General features: G+C 45.0%; 1 protein-coding gene across 1 annotated transcript in view; it reads right to left on the bottom strand.

Moving 5' to 3' along the window:
• The window catches only part of RAB11FIP4 (RAB11 family interacting protein 4), a gene marked incomplete at its 5' end in the record, with an annotated part of 128,189 nt that overhangs the window by 7,205 nt on the left and 95,566 nt on the right, over nt 1-25,418 (bottom strand). Inside the window, 4 exons of the mRNA XM_082492406.1 lie at nt 829-864; nt 2,319-2,453; nt 3,990-4,181; nt 7,793-8,016. Of these exons, the coding sequence (XP_082348532.1) occupies nt 829-864; nt 2,319-2,453; nt 3,990-4,181; nt 7,793-8,016 (587 nt within the window). The remainder of the gene's footprint in view (nt 1-828; nt 865-2,318; nt 2,454-3,989; nt 4,182-7,792; nt 8,017-25,418) is intronic.

Below are 25,418 nucleotides of genomic sequence, written 5' to 3'. Positions count from 1 at the left end.
GATGCTAAAGTCTGTGCAGCCATTTCAGTGACAATTACAGCTGTTTAAGCACAAGTCTTTCAAGAGACTGGTAGCTAAATGAAGTTATACTGAGCATAATCAATGACATTAGTTCTAGGGTATGAGTTCTTTGTTGCTTTTCATAGGATCTGCGACAGTACTAACACAGTTTAAAAACTACTTAGCCTTATTCACACAGTGTACTGAGTTGTATTTGCCTCTTAAGAAATTTAAAATAAGGTCACCACTGCAGACTGGGTGGTACAGTTAATCTAGAAAATTTCATACAGTAAGAACTTTATACAAAATAGAAAAAAAAACCTCAAGCAGTTCCCCCTACAGAATAGTGTCAGAATACAGAACACTGGAGATTATCTAAAATATTCCTGAAACTTACAGCCCTCCCCAGCCAAGTGCTGGTTCATTCCATTAAAGGAAGATCACAATTCTGTAAGTCCTTTTTAAAGGGATGCTCTTGCTTTCCTTTGCTTTTCACCAACAATAACAAAAAGGCCCACATTATGAGGGTGAAAGAAGCAATAGCTGGACTGATAAAACAGCAGTATAAAGGAAGACAGCTGGCAAATAAGGAAGCAAATCTCTATGTTCTTAACAGAGCTCTTTCCAGTTCAGGGGCCTGCTCCAAGACTAGCAGTGACTTCTGTATTCTGTAACATCCCTATCCAAATACAGGCCCCTTCCTTTGAAAACTTGTATTGGCACATTTTTGTGTTCCTAAACTTATTCCTCCTCTCTCCTCCCACCCCCACGTATGGAATTGTTACAGGTGATTCCACAAGTATTCATAAAATAGTTGAGGACTCTTACCTTCCAAAAGCTGTGCTTGATATTTTCCTGTTAGGGCTACATGGATACAGAAGGAATAATATAGGAATTAAACACTTATTTTATTGGTGTTCGATTCAGTTTTAGTTTAGACTCCAGCTGAATTGTACAATGAAACATAATATTGCCTTTTTTAGTGAAGTAAAAAAATTATTTTCTGAACAATATTCATATATAACCTAATAAAAAGCTGCAGTTATCAACAATGTGAAGATGAGTGGAGCCACAAATTATTGTGATCATTAATAAGTCAATTTGAAAATACTGTTATATTTAGTCAGTGTAAATCAGAGTGAAACTAACATTAGACACACCACAAAGGGACACTGAGTTAGTGATGGACATTTATTCTGGATTCCCAGTTTTCAGATGATTTTATAAACAGTTAGTTTATCCTTCCCCATAATGCTTCCCAGTTCAGCACAGGAACCGAGATGATTTCCATCTTTACAGTTCCTTTTTGCATCCAGAGACCAGTATTATCTAAATGAAGGACCAGACTCCAGACAACAGCACAAGAACCAAACCAAAATATCCAGCTGCATCTCTCCATAAGAGGGTGTTGCATCTCTGCGTGCACACAGACACACCTCTTTGTCAGAGCACTGCTCTCTTTTAGTCAGGTATCACCAAAGACTTAGCCAGTCATGGTCTGGATGTTAGCAGACTCCTCGCTAGGGCAGGAACACTGTCGATATCAAGTACTATGCTGCTGTGTCATCAAGAGAAGAAGCAGTGCAGTGAGCTCTATGCCAAGGATTATGCAGACAGGCAGGATTTATATTCTGTTTCTAGGGGGAGCTAGAAGCCCACCAAATACGTTCCTTCAAAAACCCTAGCTGATAGTTGGAAACACTGGATTCTTCTCAAGTGCTCAGCGCAGTTTAGAAGTGAATAGAGGGGCAGAGATAGGAATGTACGGAAAAAGCTGAAATTCATCATTTTTCCAAAGTCCCTTTAGGACAAAAAAAAAATCCCACAGGAATGAAGTACCTCTGCTGACCAACAGTTTTAGGAGAGGTTGGACTCGATGATCTTAAAGGTCTTTTCCAACCTAAATAATTCTGTGATTCGCTATGTAAGGTGATATGCATTAGCTACGGATCTACCAGATCACTCCTTCCCACAGTAGCTAACTGTAGATCTGCACTAAGCAGCTCAGCACTTCCTGGGAAAACTCCTGGAAATATCACTCTCATTATGCAATCAAACAGCTCACTGGTTAAAATATTTGAGTTTATTAATGCTGTCTGCACCTTAAGTCAGAAAAATACCTACTAGCTAATGAGGAACAGCATTTTGGTTCAGGCTAGATGTTGAGGTCTGAATTTCTTACTGCTTTGTAAGAACAACACACGTGTAAGACCGAATGGGATACAGGGAAGGAGATGGCTCTTTCTTCCTCTCCTCCTGCTACTAGCTAGTCCCATTTCAAGGGAGCACTGCTAAAAGCAGTGTAATAGGCTGCTTACCTGTTTGCTTTCAAGTTTTTCAGCCTGGCTTCCAAATCGTTGAGTAGATTTATCTTTTTGCAGCACTGTGAGCAGTAAACATCCAGTAACTCGCTGTTATAAACATGCCTCATTTTTCGGGGTGTTTGGCCAGCACTGTTTGCAGGAAAGGAGAGAAGTTACTGGCTATAGTAACCAACTCACAACAGATTTTCCTCTTGACTGCGTGACTGTGTATCACAACCACAGACGAGGGAGTTGGAGAACCACTTTAACCGCAGCTCATCTAACTTAGAGGTGATGATGGAGAATGCTAGTCTTTGGGCAAGTCTACCTGTCAGAGTTGAGGCTTTACAGAGAATGTGTTCTGCGTGTCAGTGGAAAGAATCAGTTAGGTGACTGGAAGAATAGTGCAAGGTATACAGAGTCCATGCAATGCATGTAGCAAAAGCGGCTACATTAGCATGTTCCGTCTCAGCAACGTCCCCCTCTCATCTTGCCCATCTTCCCACCAGAGCCTGGCATGCAACCTGAAGAGTCTTTTCTCCAAGAAAAAGACAGGCAGATGAAAAACAGAGCAGTCTGGTAAGAAGTTACACAACCCCCCTCAGATGGTAGGACGGAAGGAACCCTAGAATGAGGAGGAAGGGAGAATTGGACATAGGTCTAAAGAGAAGATAACAGTAGCTTTTGGCATGATAAAGAGAAAATAAACTCAAATAAAAGAGAGCAATCATGGCATGAAGTGCACAGAGCCCCAGGAACTGGAATGGAAAGGGCTGCATAAACCTGAGGAAACAGGGGATGAAGGACAAAAGCCATCATCGTGAAGGGGCAGCGGAGAGGGGTGCTGGCTCTGCATGCATGACAAAGGTGGCAAGGTTGGATTGCAGAAGTGCTTGAAACAGAGGGTAGCACATGGGGGTTGCATGCGAGGGATGTAGTGAGCTTGTCCTGTGTTCGCAATGAATCACAAGACCTTAATGTGCTATTGATCCAAGCAGACAAATCCTAGAGCATCTTCATGCTTGGCTCTTCCCCAACCCTACTCACCCATTCCCTTGCTTGGGGAAGGATTTTAGAATCAGCAACTGACTTGTCAGAGGACATAAGAGCTACAGAGACTGAGGTCACATCCAGGAAACTGGTGGACTGTAGTGGGATTTCCAGCTCCGCAGAGACAGCAGCTACTTGCTTATGTTCTCCAAGACTCCAATTCAAAGTCAATATGGAAGCTTGTTTCAAACAAGCCCCTGTCTGTATACAGCATTTCACCTTACAGGTTAGCACTAAGGATCTATAGTATCAGAACACTAAAGAGAAACAGCTCTCTTGCAGATCTTCTCTTGATTGTATCAGGGCTGGTGCATAGCGCTAAGCTGGTTTCCAGCTTGCAGCAGCTAACTTCAAATATTAGCCCCTAACTGTGAAATCTACTGCTTGCAATAGAAAGAAATCTCTACAAGCAAAACAGCCCAGTTATTTCAACAGAACCCAACATAGGTTACCAGAAACAACATATTTGCTATAGCTCTTATTATTAAATGTAGTCTGTCAATTGCAGGGCAGAAAATGAACTGATAACATTTTGCTTTTAAGGTGAGTCTGTGTAACCAGTGTAAACTGGTATGGTCACCCATGCTCAGAGAAAAACAAAACTGAAAAATTGGTTGTTAATGAATAAGGAGGAACCTGGAAGATACAGATGAGCCAAGGTCAGAGTAGGCGTTGGTTCTGGTCTCATCATCGGGGCATGGGCTACTGGGAGTAAAATCCACATCATCTCCTTCCCCATAGTCTTCAAACTGTTCTTCATTACTGATCAGAGAGGCGGTGGAATAAGTTGAGAGGTCAGATGCTGCAGAAGGGTTGTGAGGACTTGACCTGAAACAAGAGGTCAAAACGTCTCGAAGGCCGACTTTGATAGCATCTCATCTCACATGGAGTCTTCCACCTTTACAGCTTGTTCCCTCATCTGAAGTTGTTACTTGTGCTAAAAAAGCGAAGTGCCAAACACATCTGACGTGCATTTGACATAGTGCCTTGGAAGACAAGAGCATGAGAATCTATAAACAAGCTACCTGTGAAATGGGTTTGGATCAACACAAACCATTTCACTTTAAAGAGCACACCTTGACAATCCTCAGTCATCATTTCCACATCGTACTTACGGAACTTCTGCTCTGAATGCAGTAACTATGCAAACAACTCTGAAATGCATGGGATAGTGAGAGGAACACGTACAAGACAGAGGCTGTCACTCTATTCCACAGAGTTTCCCAGTCATCCCCATAAACCCTCTCCCACACCCCATGAGCTCCAGCCACTCTCTCTTGTGTGGCCAGAAACAAACTTCAGCTCACTGCGTGCCAGAGAGTCACTAAAACTACAGATGTGACCTAACGGAGGCCGAGTTCCTGACCTTCCTTCCACTATGACAAAATGTGTCTTTCGGAGGAGATATGGACCACAAGAAAAGGGTGCTTTACTACCAGAGAAATACCTAAGATAATGCCAAACAGGTAGGGAATGGCAAGACGCTGTGAACTCAGAGAGAGAGGACATGTAGGAAACAGATCAGCAGAGCCAGGTGCAATACGAGAATAGCTGGGAGAGTAGTTTTGAGCACATCACATCTAATACGACGGAGCAAGTTTGCTGCAGAGGGTGCACAGTGATTCTCCCGCCCAGAGTCCAGACTACCCTGCAGTCATGTCATGTGCTACCTCGCAGAGGCAGATATTTTACACAGATTTGCCCAACTCCCACCTCAGTAAGGCATTCAAACAGACAAGCCAGTACATTCACATATAAGTTCTTATAAACAAACTTCTCCCTACAGAAAAACACACATCTAAGGCCTGAAATACATGCTCCACTTGTGAAGCCCTGGAGTTGCTCGACATGTTACTGTTCCTACTACAAAGCATAACCCAGCACCCCTCTGCAATACAGACAAGGCAGTGATTCAATCTGCTGATGCTTCGTACAGATTGGGTTAAGTTTTCCACTCCCTTTGCTTCAGTGCACAGTGCTTGTATCTTTGACTTCACCAGCTGAGCCATGGGACTAGCTCCCTGTTCTCCAGCAGCTCAACAACATTGCCTCGTACATTTCTTTTGAGTCTACCTTGAGCCTCTTAACCACGCCCCTGCACTTTTGGACACTGGGAGATTCCTCTTCCTGTAATACCACACTTGTGAGCCGTAAACAAGAGATGCAACAGTGCTCCTTTGGTGGATGGTGCAAGCATTATTTGCATATCCCTTTGCTCCAAAAGCAATTAGTAGAAGAGGAAGCCTGCCAACGTTTCAGATGTATGCTCTTTTGTTTCTCTTGTTTTGATGAGATCCATTTATAACCTGCAATTCACTTATCTAATTCACATTAACAGAAATTAGGGCAAGTCAAGCCTGGCACACTATTAAAGGATGAAGATCATGAAGATAGGAATACTCATACTGGAAATAGATCAAACTTATTTAACAAGGCTCCTTGGCTGGGAGATGGATTAGTGAGAAGCTCAACACATCACACTAATAACTATTCAGAAAGAGCTGCTGTGCCACAGATACACTGTGTATTGATAAGTTTTTTTGGTGACTATGATCTGTGCAACTGCAACTGCTGTTTTCATCTCAATGTTGTTACACGAAGTCAGCTTAGAAGCTCCTCATAACGCTTACACTGGGATGGAGGTAAAAGACCAGTCTTCAGTTGGGATAATAATGTATACTTGTCCACAAAATCCACTCTCCAGCAAAATAGCCCTGGAACATCACTATTGGCCAACAGACTGGAGTTCAGCAGCCTTATCCCTCATGCATTGCCTGGCTAAGTTTCTCTCACGGCAGCTATGCAGTCACCACTGATGGACCCACTCAATAATGTTGCTTAGAACTTTTGATATGCAGTTATTCGTAAGCTTTGCCAAACTGTTAAACTGCTTGGGTTGAAACAGTCCATGTTCAGGGTAGATCCCAAGCTCATAACCAGCCTCAGACTGGAAACTGCCTTGGAATTGCACAGTCATTTTCAAGGGAGTTGCTAAAAGCAGGTATTTTTCCCCATTCTAATGCTTTCTGAAGGAAGCTTTCAGTTTGTTTGTTTGTTTTTTTAAAAGCTATTTCCTGTTCTTCAGAGGAGGGCTGACACACCTGATACACAACCTACCCACTTCTTCAACAAGCAGGTTTGGCCAAGGTAAAAATCTCAATCGTGTCTTTTAACACAAAAGCATGAAGCTTCGCAAGTGTTTTCCCACAGATTTACCAAAGCTGAGGAGGCCTCAGAGGATAAACCAAGATTTAGTAGTAGTAGCAGCACAGCAACTCTTAGTAGTTCCTGCCCCCCCTAGAAGGAGGGTACAGGATGCACAATGTCCCTCCCACCTCCTGCACAAGAGCCTGAATGGCACAGCTGGGAGGAAAGATAACTCATTTCAAAAGCAGTATGGGTAAAAGTCAACCACTGCAAGGATGGGTGCTTTGAAGAATTGGCAATGGCAAGGCGAGGAGACAAGTTTGACAAAGTGTTGATGAAAACCGGAATTATCTTGATCAAAATCTCTGGGATTGCTTGGGCAAGCAGAAGGCCAGACGTCAGCTGGCTGAGAAATTCAGAAGGGTAGGAATGAGGCTGCACAGAGAATACCCAAGGAGGCCCCAGAGAGAGAAGGAGGACTACCTTAGCAATGAAAGAAGCTCAGTAGGTACAAACCAAAATGACAAGCCAAAACCAGCAAAGACAGGGCAGAGGCTTACAAAGCAAGCTGAGCTCTCTCCTGTGGTACTGCATTAACTCAGCTCAACTCAAAGCAGGATTAAAGCAAGCTGGGTCCCTTTCCCCCATTCAGCTTTTACCAACATTCCCCGGGTACACGCCTGGGAAGAGTCAAGTTAGGATTACAGAGACACTCATGTGTTAGCAGCAAACTATGGTTACACACGCACATGCCAGGACACCCTGTGTTAAACACAAGTTACTGTCGCACACTAAACATGGAAAATTAGAAACACACAGAACTATCTTGGTACATGGAGCTGCAAAGAAAATCTGCAGAGCCCACATCTTCGGGTAACTATACATAGAAAAGGCTAAAGCAGCATTCCCCATATTACACTGCTTTGCAGGAAGTATTTGTTTTAATTCCAGTGTATAAAGGTTATGGGAACACAGAAGATCTTAAGTTTGGGGAATGCCAATGCAGTGATCCATTCTGGAAAGACCCAACACTTTCACTTCAACGCACAACATGCAAGTCCCATGAGTGCTCACAGAACATGCCAGAAGGAGCTCGGGCTGAGACTGTCTAAGCCATTTAGAGGACCTGGACATCCATCTCCCTTATACTGTAAATGGATATTAAGTTTATAAATCCTTCAGGCATCCTCAACCTCCCACAGTAGGGATTAGTCACATAAAGGCTCCTTCCTCCCTGGTTGTTTTGCACATGCCTCAAAACAGGGCTGCTGTGGGTCAAAACCACCACTCACTTGTCACCAGGCAGAAACAGGCCACCAAGCATTCCGTCCTTCTCCTCGCTCCGACACACATCAGAGGCCTCTGAGCTCTGGGCGCTCTCAATAGCACTGTCCATGTCAGATTCATGGTGAACCTCTTGCTGTGCTAGAGTCATCGTGTCGTCATCGGGAAAGAGCTCCGACTCGCTGTAGGCGCTTTCACTGTCCAAGTAGGCACAGTCCTGGATTTCACCACCCTGGCAAAAGAAGAATTGGGAGGCAATTCAGATCATCTTTCAAGGCAGCTGACAGGATACAGGAGAAGCAATAACCCACTCCCTGGATGCCCTGGTAAGCAAGAGTGATACTGAATAAAAGCCATAAAACAAAAAACCTGACCTGCTTTACAAAGGACAGTTCATGCAAGCCCCTAAGGTAGCTTGTACCTTCCAGAAGGGCTGAAATACTGTCTCTGACTTGGTGTCTCTCTTCTATAGGAGAGAGGGACATAACACCCAGGTATAAAATACAGTCAGTTTTGCCCTAATTTACTATCAAAATGCACTTGAACTAATAAATATCCTCAAAGTTTTATTATAAAAAGAGGCATCCTCTGAAAGAAGATAATCACATGACTAACTCTCAGTGACTTCATGTATTAATATTATCAATTAAACAAAAGCAAGCCAGATAAGTCTAACAGTTTAATCTGAGGACAGGTAAAAATCTATAAGGTGAAAAGAGATGGCAGGTGTTAAAACATTTATAGTAAGTCTTGTTGACAATCAAAGATACAAAAGAACAGGAAAAAACCCACAACCCTAAAGCCATCTGTTCCTGCTTCCTGGAACCACGTCTTGATTAAGTATCAACTAAAATAAGACATCATTGTCATTACTGCAAGACTTTGCTCTTGCTATTCGTCCCCTCCCTCCCCTGCTTGTCCCATGAACACTCACAATAGCCAAGACAAGCTGTTTTCTATTTGCTTGTCCCTGAGGGACAAACAAAAATTCTGAATTGAAAAAATAAAGCCTAAGATTTTACTCTGTCCTTTGTTTGATACATAGCAACACAATACCGCTTTGACAATTCCCATCCAGCGTGACATAAATAACTCATGACTCCAGAGTGAGTCCTGCAAATGATCTGACTCAGAGTGCCACTCCAAAGCTCACCTGCAAGCTCCACAGGCAGCTTTACCATTGAACTATTGCCAGCAAGTTAAGACAATCACACATTTAAGGCTTAGTTTACCGGCACAAATAATAAAGCATTTCATTCATGGATACACCTCATATTTAGGCCCAATTGTCATCCACCCAGCTCCTTCCCCAGGAATCCCAAGGCATTGGCAGCCTGGCACCACTGCAAGCACCAGCTGCCCTTCTGGCAAGCACATTCACTGGGATGCTGTTACAGTGGCACTGCTTGCAGCAGCACAGCTTCAAGTCATGTCCCATAGCCTCTGGACACTTCTGTGCTAGAGCCAGAGAGGCTTAAATCCCCTTTTGCAGCACTAGTGCTGTCCTGTGCTGATGACAGCAATTTTTCTTGGTGCCTTTTTCACTTCAACATGAGAAGTGTCAGCCAGAAGTAGCAGCTTTTTAAGATCTGCAACAACTGCTACTAGAAATGCAGGTCTCACCTTCCATTTTTTTCCTGAAATAGTGATTTATATGACTGTGAAAACTACTATCATATGGAGATTTAAGAAACTCAAAACAACCCCACCTGCTCAAACCTAGTTAATAAACAAACACCCAAGTACTCAAAAGGACAGCTTTACCCGCAGTGTTTGAATCTCTAGGTACATGCTCTGGATACTTTTCTAGCTAAGCTTTCAACAGGTCTTCCAGATACACCAGTAGTATCAGTAAGACACTTCAGCACTACTATACAGTAATAAGCGTGTGTATGTGCCTTCTCCCACTCTTCTGTGTCAGCCTTATTAAGCCTGAAACATTCCCTAGGTACTGCTCCAAGAGGTGTCCAAAAGGATTTATTCTCAGTCTATGCCATGTAGTATTTATTGAAACCATGCTGCCTCATGCAATCATTTCTAGCTCTGAGCCACAGCTCCTTCAGCGTGGCCATGACCCCTCATCTGCAGGGAGCTGGTGGTTTGGCAGGTCGGACCCCAGCCAGGGAGTCTGCCCTTGCCCCAGGTTCTTCAGCACATCTCCTGACCCGCACCTCGCATCATCATAAGCAAGCGGGGATAATGACACTGTTGTTCTTTGCAAAGTACTGTGGGATCTACAAATAGACAGCACAAGCAGTAAGATCTTTATTAAAAAATAGGTATTGAAAAAGTAAAGACTCTTAAGAGCAATTAAGATGTTTCAGAAGTATCCAGGAGTGTTTATGTAACGTTTGCCCAAAGTTTCCCCCTGCATGCTAAGCCTCACAGGCACGGAGATCCTGTTTCTCTTAAAAAGTTTAATGCAATAAAGCCCTGACTACCGTTATGGAATTGCACCAGCTGGTAAAAGTCTGATCCAGGAGGGAAAGAGAGAGGAACGGAGCACACAGTGGATCCCTGAAGTAGGAGTTTGCAAATCAAGGGAGGAAAGGAAGAATCAGTGCTTGCACAGCCCTACCTCCCAATTAGCACGTCTTTTTTTCCGAGGTCTTGGAGAAGTCTCTGCTTAAGCAAGCTTTTACAGCAGGAAAATCTCACTGGTATTAAACAAATTAACACAAGAAAGTAAAGGTCAGGAAGAGCACAAAACACTCCGTTTTTTTCCCTGTAGGTAACACCACACATTTGCTTTTTCTAATAATAGCAGCCTAGATGCTCTTTAAAAGAAGTCCATTAGCAATTAAACACGCAGTGTCATCTATAAAGACTTTTCCTTCATGTCACTTTCTGGCAAACTAACCTTCACATGTTTACTTGTATTAGAGTAATCATCTATAGCTACACAGACTGCACTGTACCCATGCTGGTCAGCAGTACCATGTATTCTTTTTCGAAGTGTAATTGCTCTGCTCCTAAACTTTTGCTTCTAAGCCCCATTAAAAAAAAAAAAAAAAAAAAAAAAGAAGAAGAAGAAGAAAAGAAATGAGCATTTGGAGGCAATGACCCATCATAAGCCTGAACACCTGCTTTACAGCTTCTAAAATGCCTCACTGAAAGACTCGGAACCCCTCCTGGAAGCTGGCCCTCCCTTCTGCTGATCCCATCCTTGAGCTGTGGGGAGCTCAGGGACTGATGGGTACTGGAAAAATGAAGAACATGGGCCAGCCAAGCTCCTTTGAGGAGCTCCCCCTCAGTTGCCCTCGCTGCTTCCTCCCAGCAGGGAAAGCAGACGCCACACAGCACACCATGTTCCAGGCTGCCAGCCCTCCTCCGCAAATCCGACACCTACCCCACAGACCTGAGCAAAGTGGATATTTAGAAAGCATGTCTCAGTGGCTCTTCTGAGTACCTGGCAGCCAAACCACACACTGAAGACCCCAGCCCTTTCAAAGCAAGCAGCACGACAATCCTGTCAGGGAGGCTCAGCTCCAGCAGCTGCATCAGCTGCTTATTCATGCTTTAAAGTGCTCAAGGTACACCTACAATCAGTGCTCAAGATTACTGTTGCAGCAAGATGTACAGAAACTAGGACCAGTTACAGCCACAGTGCTGAAGCCTGCATGACTGTTTTCTGTGGATAGGAACTACACAGTCAGTTATTAAGCTTTAAGAGCTTAGGGGTGGGGAATCACTACACCCTTCACAATGCAGTGTTTCCACGCACAGGAATACCTCTGATGTGCAGCACAGAAATCCCGTAAAGCATGGGACTTGCCCCCAGCACCCTTGGTGAAACCAGCCTTCAGTGCAACTGTCACAATTGTTCATTTAATTTAAAGTTTTTGTTCTGTGGCCTAAATAACCAGTAGAAGAAAACAGGCAAAGCACCTTTAAAGCAATTAATACAGGTTAAGAAAGCTACTACAAGAAGTTAGAATTGGGGCACATAGCTAGTAAACAATATACAGGCATCCACACCTTACTGACTAAAGCTATAAGATGTTTGAAGCTGTAATAGCTCAGTGATCACAATTTCTCACAGGACCATACTTTCAATGATGCCATCCAGCACAAGCTGCTTACAGACCACACCTAAGGAAATTAAACTCCTAAAAAAAAAAAAAAAAGAAGAAAGAAAGATAAAAGAAAAAGAAAAGGCTGATTGTACATCTTAACCTGTCAAATTATTCCTTCACAGTTCAGGTATCTGCTGTACTCCATGTACCAAATTAGAGGTTGGCAAGAACAAGTGTTATTCAGGTAGCCTTAAAAGAACTACCTTGAGTTTAATCAGTATGTTAAAGATTAGGAGACACTTCTATTCTGAGTCATTTGTTTTCAGTGTACATGCCATTAGCCGAAACCAGTAAGAGAATGAGGTTCCTACGACCTGAATATGAATCACTGTGCTTCTCGTTCTGCCAGGCAGTTCCCTTCTTTGTTGGCTGAGTCAAAAGAGATGAAGTGGCTGCTTGTGATCTTGGAAGATTCACATTACAAAAAAAACCCAAACAAACAAACAACGAACGTTTAAATACCACCAACACAACATAGCTGCGGGCAGCTTTAAAGCAGTAAGTACTTTGCACTTTATCTAATGGGATGCTCAAGCTAACTCCAAGTGCTTCACAGGCAGCCGACCACCGCCTGTATAGCAACTGTTGAATATTCAGCAACAGTTTGCTCTATAGAAGCACCTGCTGCCCAAAGATCCAAGGCCACTTCACAGAAACTAATGAATTCCCTTCCTCGAAAGAGGCAATTGTGTGGCTGCATTGAAGCCAGATGAGTAAGCACAGCCCGCCTTCGCACAGCCACCCCAAACAGAGGCAGGAGCCAGAAGACAGAGATTCCCATGGATTCCTTCCGATCCTTTGGGGCAGGAAAGTGGCGTCGGCATTAGGTGGGTATGGGAATCCAGCTCTGCCTTGCCCTGCAGTGACCTGGCTGGGCTTTCCCAGCTTGGAAGCAATCCCTAAGATATGCGCATAAAGCAGCTGAAAGCTAAGTAACTTGGCTGACAGACAGGCTACATGACATGCCTACATCAACACATTCATGCCGAAGAGCAAGCCGAGTTAAAATTCGCTCCCATCACAGCCAAACCACCAGCACCCCTGACATTTAGACAACCTCCCAGTATTCCAGAGGAGACAGGGAAGAAAAGAGGATTCAATTCTCCCACCACTGGGCAATTTGATTAGCAAGAGATGAAACCATCACACACGACCAGAAACAAGAAATGTCACACACGTGACAGCCGTGGCACTTCCCTCACCAGGATCATGTCCCCAACCTGCACCTGCCCAACAAGCTGAATCCACCAGCTGCAGGACAGATGCAAGTCTGAGTCCCTGCACCCCCTCCATTCAGTTTTTTCCCAGCAAAACTACAGGAAAAGTCACTTCACCACAACCGGAAGGGAAGGGGTGCCACGCGGAGGTGTGCAGGGCTTGGCAGTCTCAGATGAAATGTTAGTTACTATTTCACATCCATCACAGAGAAAATCCAGGCTCTCTCATCTTTAAGCAGCCACCGAACTGGAAGGCGAATGTTCTCTTAATTACTGGGTAACAAAAAAGGGTGTGAAGCATTTCTCACCAATGTGTTTTAGAAACATGCCATTCCTCTACAAACATTTGCATATTTACACCCAGTGGGCTGTGAATTTTTTTTAAAGCACAGACTCTCCCCCAACATATTTCCTTTCCTTTTCAGTTGCCAAGCAGAGGTGGGGAGATGCTGATCTACCCTTTGATCTGAGTGGGAACAGGAGAAACTACGTACGAGGAAAATGTAGAAGCATTAAGTGAGACCACACTTCTGCGTCCACGCGGAAGCTGAGCGAGCAGCTGCTGGCTTTCACCCACGCAGCTGCAGCACAGCACAAGGCAGAGCAGGGGCTGCCACGCGCAGTGACGCGGCTTGCAGGTAGGCTGATGGGGAAGAGAAATCATCAAAACTGCTTCCATCTCCTGCTGCAGCACGGAAGAACAAGTCTCCCCACATAGCTGGAGCTTAAATCTGCCAGAGTTCAAGATCAGTGTGCAGAGCATGGTTATTTTACTAAGCTGTTCAAATAAGAAGCTATTTTAGGGCCACAAGTTAGTTTGTTCAATGCAATAGCTTCCTCTGACTGTTTAGTTACTCAAATCTAATATTTGAAGCTCAGTTTAAGGCAAAGCTTCACACACTGCTGCTGTGGGTATTGGAAGGGACTCCTAGTTTATTTCTAAAATTCAAATTTGGGATTGCGTGCTGGACAGCATCCTGGAAACTGGCAAAGAGTCTCCAGATGGAGGGCAAGCTATGCCCGTGCAGCAGGGCTCTGCCAGTCTCCGTTTCCTTTGCAAGACATCATCTGTACCACACAATCCTGCAATTCAAGGCCAACAGGTTTTGACTGAAAGACCAACCTCCAGCTTCTGGGCTGTTCACGCTGAACCACACAAGCAGAGGGCACAGAGTTTTTGAAAGGCTGCTTTGTGCTCTGGATAGGAAGTTCAAACTGACGTGCCTTTTCCAAGGCAGAGGAGAAAAGCAGCGTGCAGCCTGGAGCCAGCCAGGGAACCACAGGAGTCAGGAGTGTTTACACTCTGCTACCTGTCACTTTAATTGGCCATAATAGACATGCCAGACCTCATCATGCACAGGGTCTAGATCCAAGCACTCCTTTTCACAGGTCATTGCTTATGCTCTGAAAGTTTTAACATTAAAAGACTTTAGCAGACTGCTAATTTGATCCTCCAAACAAAGTAAAAGAGGGGAAAAAAAAAAAAGCTCTTTCCCATTACTTTGAAGTTGCATCACTACTTCTCACTACGGGGCTATCATACGCTCATCAGCCGTCACTTGAGGCTCAAAGCAGGGAGCATCCCTTTGCAGAAGAAGAGAACATCCTAGTCTGCAGTGTTAGGAACAAGAGTACATTCCCTTCACCTTCGGCATGGATGGGGTCAGCACAGAGTTCAGAATAAAATCCATCAGATCCTTTGACACCTCCTTCAAACGCTGATCAGGGCACTTTTAGCTCTGACCTGCAAGGCAGTTTCCGTTACCTTTCACACACCTAGAAAAAGAGGTGCAAAGAGGCACCATGCTGGCATGCCATGAGGATGTCACAAACGTCATTCAGAAACACCAAAGGTGTCCACTCCTGCAAGAGCAGGAATGAGACTATGTTATCTGAAAAAGTCTCTGGTAACATTTCTGGTGTGAAACGCTTTTGACTGTGCAAGCTGCCAGACCTCTGCAGACTGGTACCACGGCCCTTCCCATATAGCCAACTGCTGGGACAGCCCACAGCAGGTACCTACCTGCCACCCCCTCCTCCAGGGCAGGGCACCCAGGTCAGGCAGCTTTACGCTGAAATGAGCTGCGGTCAACTTGGCACCACCTTTGCAGCATGCACAAGGGTGCTGCAGCCATTGGTTTAAAAAAGCTGGTATACAACTAAAAAAAATTATGCATGATATTTGCCTAAAAAGTTCTGCAGAGCAGATAATAAATGTGACATAATTAACCCTCTTGAGAAGTCTTTGCCTTGAAATGAGACAATCTCTTTCTATTTTTAAAGTCAGAGCAGCAGTAACAGGGAGGGAGGACAGAAAATGTCAAACTCTTAGCAGGGATGGTTTCCTGGGACTGACGCTCAGGCCAGCCCCTCTGGGCAATGAGGCCAGGGAAGGTGGCCCTGGTATATCATGGGCAGTAGCATTTACCATCATGTTGGCATGGACGGTTCGTGGCAAAATTACGAAGACTGCTGTGCCCTGGGTGCCGTACAGCCAACCACAGGCCAGATGTCACAATGTTCCTTGCACACACGGAACGCAGAGCTGCAGTTCATAGTTAAAGGCAATCCAAAGACACCCCTGTATAGACCAGGCTTAAGACCAAGAGTCAGAGGCAAGCTCAGATTACGTTATTTTGAAGCAATACTACAAGTAAACACCTATATCACGTCAAAGAGAGCTGGAAGCTGCTTGCAAAGAAATGCCTTTATTTTAAGCCTAAAGCATAGTCCAGCACTTATTTCTCAGTTCAGTTCCTTAATTAGCTAAGCCTGTAAGTTACGGGACGCTCTTTGCAACTGGTGTTTGCTGCTCAGGAGACAGCTGAGCTCACACGCTAACTTGTTTTCTGTGACAGGCCTCAAGATCACCCAGTCAGGTACTCAGTAAATAGCAAAAAACTTGCATCATGCTTGCCCATGGGTGCTGCAGGCACATGGGTGAGGAGCAACTGGAGTAGACTTAGTGCTGCTCCAGACCGTGGCTGGCTGAGGAGGAGCATACTCCTGTTACCTCCAGGAGTACCATTAGGCACAAACAGCATGAAGAACAGGGAGAAGCTGTCCCAGGCAGGAACAGTTCTGCCTGTGTCTAAGCTCATTATTTACAAGAGCCCTGGTCAAACTCCCTTCCCCCAAAGAATTTGGAAACTGTAATATTTGCATTTCTTTTCTATACTACTGGAAGTTTGGCCTCCAGTAAACACAAGGAAATAAAGACATGTAAAGAAAAACAAAGAAAATAAGATTTTTGCTTCACAAATCATATTTCTGTCTTCCCACTCACTCGGGTTAGATTACACTGCAGTCTCCAGAGGGGAGGAACGATTGGGGAATGGGAGCAATTTCAGACCCCAAGAGGTAGAGAAACATCTCGAGTTTCCCCAGTGGAGTAAGAAATCCAGCCATGCTTGATGATGAGTAGTTTACGTTGGCAAGCAGAAGGAAGGCATTAAGGATGTGGCTTTGCTCTAGTTTATACGGAAACACTTCCCAGAGCTCATTGGTCACTCTGAATGCAGACAAGCCTAAAAACTAATTTACTTCATGTTTAATAAATACTGAAGTAGCTCTGAAGAGCTCTTCATTAGGAGGAGGAAGGAGTCCCAGGACCTTGGCTGCTCTTCAGCCAGTGGCTGGGCAAACCACAGGTTAAGGCGTCTCTGCTGCAGGAATAACTGGAATTGTAGCTTTTATCCAGCAAAGTTTGCAAGCACTGATTTTTAAAAAATTTCAGTCTCCACATCTATTTATAAAAGGCATTTTATTTCTTTTTAAAGAAAGGCTCTCACATACTTGCTCTTTTATTTCCTTACAATGAAGTGAATGCGCTTATTTGTAGAAGTGCTTAATTTTATTATTTCTTGAAGTCTGTCAAGCACATCATAGTGCTCAACACATGACAAACACAAATTAAGAACTCAGTGATCGTAAACTCCGGCACAGTCAGCAAACTGTTTTTTCACTTATATGGTAAACCAAAATACATGGTTTATTTCAGAGTTTACAGCTATGCGTAGGCAGGAGATACTTCTACCCTTGAACCTGCACAGACAAAACAGATAAAGACCAAGGAGAAATCATTTATAACAACATCAGTTTGCACACTGAAAACAAGATTCAAAGCAGAGCCATATCCAGAGACTCCTACTACTAACCAGCAGTATTAGCTGCAACCCAGTGCCCAAAGCACTGTTTTATGTTGTCAGGAAGCACTTACAGAGCCTGTCTTATGTTTGGTGCAGGGATCAACCTAAACGATTGTAGAAAGAACAAAACGAATTACATTATTATGCTGCAATTCAGAATTTAAGGGGTCAGCTACCCAAACATGGCAACCATCTGAGAATATTAATGTTTGGATAATTCAGCAGCAACCCCTGATTAGTTTTATAACCTTTTAAAATATTTCACTAGGACACTGTATTCAAAAGACTGAGTTAAGATCAAGGTACGCTCAACACATGTAACAGGACTGGTTAATCAGTAACTGACTCAAAGCTGTTCCATTCCCTGTGCTATTTTGGCATGGTAAGTGTTTTGTTTTCCAGCCTTTGCACATGGCTAAGATCCCCCAGCCACCACGGTGGTAAGAGCCCTGACAAGAAGACCACAGCTGAGAAACATCTGCACATCAGGTGGCTTCTGGGGGACTTGCTGCCGTTTGCAGTAATTCTTCAAATAGCAAAGTTAAAAGCAGCCCATTAAAAGAGGTTTTTAAACTGCTTGAAGGCTACCACATCTAGCAACAGGAACAGCTCAAGCTCCTCTCAGTTTGGGCAGATGCTGCCAAACAGCCACTAGAAATTCCACAATCTCTTCCTGCACCCAGTTTCCACACTACTGCGTGTATCGGGCAGGGACACCGTGCTATTCCTCCCTCCCCAGAAATCAGAAGGGCCAGAGGCAGAAAATCAACCGCATCACCAACAAGTTCATGCTTTAGTTCTTACTGAGAACCAAGAAACGATTAGGGAAGGGCAATCCAGTCCCACCACTAGGGAGGAACCCCACATTCAGCATGCCATCTGACTGGCATTTTTAACAGAAGCAGCTATGAAAGCATATTAAAAGGGATTGAAAGAATCAAAAATTATACTGGTATATGGGTTTGGATACAGGTACCATGAAGTCCACATTCAGGGAGCCTATTCTGAATTTATTTCAGAAGTGCTCTTTCATCTGTCCCTGCTCTTTAACATAAGAAGTTAAATCAGCCAAATAAAATAACAAATTGTTATCTCTGCCCCCAAAGTCACTAACCTTATAAACCTGCCAGCATAAAATGAAGATTATTGCTATCAAAACAGCAACATTAAATTGCCACCCAAAAATCAGCACTAGTGTGGCACCAAGCGAGAAGGACATTTGCCTGCCCTGGGATCTCTGCCATAGGTGACTTCTGCCTAACAGAAAAGCACAACTGCCTGTCTCCAGTTCAGAGACATGACAACTCCAGACCAAGAACTGCTAACAAATACTATGCTCCCACCGCCAAAAGCTTCAGAGGAAGACTTCTGCTGTGAACTGCTTTCTTACGATGCCAAGCACATACAACACAGGCCCAACTCTACTCATTTAAGCTCATGAGAGGCAGGACCACTTCACCAACCACACTGGGGCAACACAGGTCCCACATGAGGGCTACATCCCAGATCTGTAGTCACAGAACAGGCTGTCACGACCGCCACAAACTAACCGCAAATCATTTTTTCCTGGCTATGTCACCAGCATCCCACAGCCAGCAAATTCATTCAGAACCACAGCTGGGTATTGAAAACATTCAACAATAAGTAATGGCAACCCAAACACATCACCAGTGCCACAGAAAATAATTACAGACCAATTACTGACCAAGCTTGCATTCACCCTTAAAAAGCACTCTTTTCTCCTCTTCCCCTTTTAAACATTTAAAGCCCAGATGCTCAGGCGTCTCCAGGTGACAGACCTGAGCGCTGCACAAGGCTCAGCTACGCAGGAAGACACCCCCTCCTTCCCCGACACCCCCCTTTCACCCCGCACGGTTGCCGAGACACGGCCACATATGGCTTTGCGTTTTCTCCAGAAAAGAGTACTGACAGGACCTGCTTACTTCCACGCTTCCGCAGCGAGCCCAACCTTTCAGCGTTCTCTGGAGTGAAAAACCCCTCCCTAGGCAAACAAGAAAGGAGAAAAAAACCAAAACCAAACCACCCACCCCAGCACGGTTTCGCTATACCCGCGTTATTTCCTGCATTTCAAAACGCCCCGTGCAATCAGGAAAACGCAGATACCGCAGCAGAAAGGTCACAAAGATGGTCTCCCCCCCCCCCGCCGCCCCCAACCCTTACATACACCAAACCTTGCGAGTCCGGAGGAATTCCGGTAACCCACGTCCAGTTGCAAACGCAACACGGAGCGGCCCCACGGATCCCCCTACCCTCACGCCGCAGCCCCGGCGCGGGCTCCCTCTCCCCAGAGGGAGCCCGCGCCGGGGCTGCGGCGTGGAAACCCCCAACACCGCCGCAACCTTCCTCTTCCTCCTCGTCCTCACCCCGCACGAAAGTACCGGCTGCCTCTTGCCTTCTGCTCGCCGGCTGCCCGTACCTGGCCCGGCGCCGGGAGGACGGTGCCGTCCCCACGCCCCGGCCCCGCCTGCAGAAGGGGCGGGCGGAGGGCGTCGGCGCGCGGGCGGCCCCGCCCCACCGTTGCTAGGTGACGCGGTGGGGGTGTCCGGTGTAGGCGCTCGGTACCGAGGGAGTCCGTGACGTCACAGTGTCCAGTGTAGGCGCTTGGTACTAGGGGTTCTGTGACGTCAGAGTGTCCGGTGCAGATGCTCGGTACGGTGGGTTATGTGACATCACAGCCCTGGGGCCCCGTGTAGGCGCTTGGTTAAGGGGTTCTGTGACGTCACAGGATGGGGTTTCTGGTGTAGGCGCTCAGTACCAGGGCTGTGTGATGTCACAATATGGAGTGTCTGGTGTTGGTGCTCGGTACCAGGGGTTCCATGACATCACAGCATCCAGTGTAAGCGCTCAGTGCAGGGCGTTCCATGATGTCACAGTGTGGGGGGTCCAGTTTAGGCGCTTGGTTACAGGGTTCCGTGATGTCACAGCGTGGAGGGGTCCAGTGTAGGTACTTGGTTCTGGGGTTGTGTGACATCACAGCGCAGGGGGTCTGATGTAGGCACTTGGTACCAGGCATTCCGTGACATCACAGTGTGGGGGGTCCAGTGTAGGCACTTGGTTAAAGGGTTCTGTGATGTCACAGTGCATGGGGGAGGGGGGTTCAGACTTCGGCATCGCTGCAGGGTGCAGGGACACGGACACAAATGTCCCCATCCCGCACCGGGGTTGGGGTTTGTTGTTGGTTGTTGTGGTTGGTTCCTCCTGGGAGAAACTGTTCTCTGGTTCATGTGAGTGACATTTCCCCAACCCCACCGCTGGTGGGTTTAGTTATAATTCTTCAGTTTTGTTCAAAATTATCCGTAATAACTGGTAACAGAGGAAGCTGCTTGGGGTTCCTGAGAAATTAAATGTCTTAAAAACCGCACAATTTTTTATATATATATATACAGAGGACACAAGTTAGGACAGCCAGAAACCTATTTATAAACAGCGCGGTGGGAAGGAGGATTTCACTGAGCAGATCTTGGTACGTGCAGGTAAAGCATCACCTCTGCCCTGGGCACTCACCTGCCTCTCCTCCCTGGCGTCTGGGGCCACCAGCCCCTTTCTGCGGGTGGTGAGTCTGCAAGGAACACATCTGACATGCCAACAGAGGAACTTTTACAGACCGATCTCTGGTTTAGAATCACAGATTTGTTTAGGTTGGAAAAGACATTTAAGATCATCAAGTCCAACCATTAACCTAGCACTGCCAAGTCCATCACTAAACCATGTCCCTAAGCGCCACATATACACATCTTCTAAATACCTCCAGGGATGGTGACTCAACCTCTTCCCTGGGCAGCCTGTTCCAATGCTTGATAAACTTTTTTGGTGAAGAAATTTTTCCTAATACCCAATCTAAACCTTCCCTGGTGCAACTTGAGGCCATTTCCTCTTGTCCTATCACTTGTTACTTGGGAGAAGAGACCGACTCCCACCTTGCTACAACCTCCTTTCAGGTAGTTGTAGAGAGCGATAAGGTCTCCCCTCAGCCTCCTTTTCTCCAGGATAAACAACCCCAGTTCCCTCAGCCGCTCCTCATAAGACTCATGCTCTAGACTCATGTTTCCAATGCCTCGTAAAGAGAAGGGGCTGCCCCGGTGGACAAGGCCCCTGAAGGCAGTGGGGATGTCAGGTCCCTGGATGGGGACAGTCTCTGGGCACATCAGGGTTCACTGGGGATGACCTCGCCTGCTTGGTGTGCCCTCGTTCCTACAACCTGGTGACAATAAACCACATGTACGGCCTCCCCATGATGGTGGTGCCAGTCTAAAACACCCACAGTGTGCTCAAAGCAAAACAGATCCTGTTAGGAAGTGATGTCTGTTTTGTCCTTGATTTTAATCCCTTTAGTTACAAGATAAAGAAAAGCAAAACAAAAAAGGCCAAGAACACTCACACTGACTTCGTTATTTTAAATTCACTTCACTTCTTAGAAGTTGTGTAACTTCCTTTTTTGTAACGCCTCATAAGGATTGCATTTACTGTGCTGTCTGTGCTGATGAAGAAAAAATTAAAGAAATAAAATCTGTTTCTGTGGCTTTGTAGTAGAGGACTCAAAGGCAGAAGGTGGTATTCAAAGAAACATTTTCTGCAAAACTCCTGTCCCTGAGCCAAACTCTCCCCTTACTGACTGTCACCATTTTCACTGGAGTGTTACATATGGAAGGAAACACCGTCCTGCAGGATTCAGCCAACAGACAAGCACCTCCCTTCCAACCATAATGGCACTGAAAGACTCAGAAAAGGAAAGAATCCCCAGATGCTGCCCTGCCATTGGATCCAGCCATATTCCAAAACCCATTTTTAAAGTTAACTTTGTATATTTCAAAAGGATTACACAAAGCTGTTCATGGCACACTTTAGTGATAGTGATCATACACAGAGTTACAGAGATGCTGGCTGAAAGATCATTTAAGTACTTTATACTTTTATCCTCAAATCTTTTGGACTTCACCATGTCCAAAGACACTGCTTTCCAGAGAGAAGAGGGGCCCAGGAGTTACTTGGAGCAGACGATAAGGAAATGATGAGAAAACTGACCAAAGCGGGTAGTCACAAGGCCACCAGCTCACGCTTCACTCAAACCCATCTACCAGCTTAATGTCGCATGTTCCAGGTATTGCCTGAGCCTGCCCTCATTTTCATCACAGCCAGCAGCTTTTAAGTGTAAAATACTGTTGTTCAAAAGGCGAAAGAAGAAATAAGAAATTCATTAGCTTCAATTCTTACATGCAAAGCTTAAAGCAATTCACTGAACTTGACCCTTTACCCAGCTCGTCAAAAGAAAATGAAAAGAATTCCCTCTCTGCTGAACAGAGAAGCATCGGGGGGGTGGAAGATGCCTCAGGTTTAGTGTAATAAAGTGTAACAGCAACAGATGAAAGCAAAGTGCACCTTCAGCCAAGACACACTGCATCCTCCCTGTCCAAGGAGGTCCCTGGGACTCAGCAGGGCAGGTCTCGGGGCAGGTCCCCGCACATGCGCAGGACCCAGCAGACCCTGGGCTCCCTGCGGTGGCAGCGGGGCTCTGGAGCCTTTGTGTTTGGGAGCTCTCCCAGGAAGCTGACGAGAAGTTGATAATGAATGGTGTAACGGTGATCAAAAACACCTCCCAGACCTCCTTCTATTCATTAATCTAAATTAACGGGAAAGCAATTTTTACAAGACAATTTCACTGCTTATTAAATAGGACACTTATAAAATCTGCTTTTCCTTTCAGTATTCATTTTGAAAGAGTTGAATGTCAAGCGTTCATTGCAGAATAAATAACAATCATAAATAAAATAATTACTTCCACAGTATATTTTTTGATGGTTTCCTGAAAGATGCAAGTAAGAAGTGTTTGTATTGTTACACTGATCAGGCAGTATTACGGCACATTGTAAGCGGTTCCTGATACTTACAGAATGATTAGCCAACAGAGCTATACTTTCAATAGCTTGCGATGAGCAAAATGTAAAATAAATGTTTAACAGATCAAGCAGCAACAGTTAAAACTAATATTATGATAGAGATGTTGAAAACATAAGCACAACTGTTTGGTACACCTGCTGAATGTATTACTCGGTATGCTACCCAGGGCTTTGCCATTTATTACCCAGTAATAATTGAGAAGACATAAATGTCTCATTGACAGGAGCATTCCTCTGTAAAGGTCCTAGAAAATGTACACGTTTTAGACAATCACTTCTTATTAAGGCATGACTGTATAAAAACTTTATTAAGTATATAACCATAGCTATAATACAGGTCCATTTCTCACTTCATTAAAGCTAAGCCTGATTAAGTGGAGGCTTTGATCTCCACTGAGACAAAAATCTTATTTTTTACATATTTCACGGCAAAGTGATAATTTCCTGTTTAATAGGACTTATGATTTGTTTCCTACAAAGGGAAAAGCAGAGCATGCTGTCACGGCTGAGGGAGGGCAGGTTGCTGTCACTGCCTTCTCTTGGAGGAATGAGAACTGTACCAGGAGTGACACAGACCTTCAACTGCTTCACGCCTAAGAGCAGCGAGGGTGAGGGGGAAGGGCTGCATGTCTGCACAAAATGCCCAGGATCGCAGCTTCTGCTTGGTAAGACTGGCAGTTGCAACGCTAACGATTCAGCGCCACAGGAGGAGAGGTTGCATGATATGTTTTTCCCATCTGAGATTGGAGGTCTATTCTCTTGTCATGATTTCAGGCAGCTGAGGAATCTGTGCAGGTTAGTAATAGCTCAGATGACCACAGACATCAAAATATGCTCCAGGCTTCATACTTACTTTGCATGAATCTGCACACTGAGACCCTCATGAGCATGGTATTTTCTGACTCTGCCAACAGCAGACTTTCTGCTTTTCAAATGAAAGCTGTACAATGGCAGACATGTTCCTCCAGTACCAATAAAAGCTGGTCCCTGGAATCGGCAGGGCAATCCCTCACACTCAGTTTCCATCTTAATTCATCTGGGTTTTCCTGAATCCTACCTGCCAAACTCCCACTTGTACGTAGTGGTATTTGCAAAGTATGTGTACTCTGAGTCCTGTCCAGGGTTTGAGGGTAGGATAGTGACAACAACCTTTGTGTTAATGGAGAGTAGACTTTTATCCCCATGACCACATGGAAGAAAAGAGATGGCTACTCTGGCAAAAGGATACTTGGTACTGCCAGATCCCACAGCTGAACAACGCTAAGCATCCTGAAAAAGGTGCTTGCAGAAGCATGCCAGAGGAAATTTGGGCAAGATATTCATATTTGGGTGCTTAGAGGAACATTGCTAAATACACAGCTGAGTGCCTAAATAGCAATTACTGGTGACGTCCAGTAGCAGCCAGAGTGCCTGCCGAAACCAGGGGCTCCGAGCCAGGAAACGCTGGATAGGGTATGCTGTTGAAAGGGTTTATGGCAGGGTGACCTGCTGATCTTGTACAAAGCACCGCAATTTCTTTTGGAGCCGTTCTGAAGAAAGGCTGGCACCTCCCATGCTATTCCAGAGACAGAATCCTTCCTCTGAATCTCACTAACGCATCGCTCACAGGCTAGTCACCCTAATGACAAGAAACTGGAGCTGAAATGTGAAGAACAGAGACTAATTAATAATGAAGATAATGAGATCAACAGAATGTATATACCGAACCCGCATCTTAATTATCTCATGAAAACTGGCAACTCCAATCATGCTTCAAGGGCCTTTAATCATGCTCTCTCTGATGAATATTGGTGGCTATTTTGCACAGATACTTATGGAAAAATACCTTTTGTGTGGGTTTTTCCCCTACTATAATAGCCGGCCAAGTTACTATTGCACGTAACCGCTCTGTTTCAAAATCAGATATTGCAGACTAGTAATTACAGCTGGTCTGATCTTCATCTCATCTACTCTCATCTTATTTTGGAGTGCTTCCTTTGAAGTAAATGCAATGAGACTGGTGTGAATTACTGTGGTATTATTATGAATCCTTTTTATTACAACAGAAAAAAACCAAGAACGATTCCTAATTAAGCTAGTTTCTGCAGAAACACAGGGAGCACATAATCCCCTGCCCCACAGATCTTACAATGCAAATAGGCAAAGATAGACTTTGAGGTAGGGAAGAGGGGACAGAGGGAGTGCAGAATGAACTCTGTCCCCATGACCTGTTTGAAAAGGAAGCCAGGACGAGGCTAAGACAGGATGAACACAGGAAAAGCTTGGAGCTGCTGAGCCG

The sequence above is a fragment of the Vanellus vanellus genome (assembly GCF_965231255.1).
Source record: "Vanellus vanellus genome assembly, chromosome: 17".
NCBI classification, from domain to species: Eukaryota; Metazoa; Chordata; class Aves; order Charadriiformes; family Charadriidae; genus Vanellus; species Vanellus vanellus.
Note: the sequence above shows the minus strand (reverse complement) of the source record. Positions and strands in the feature narration are given on the sequence as shown.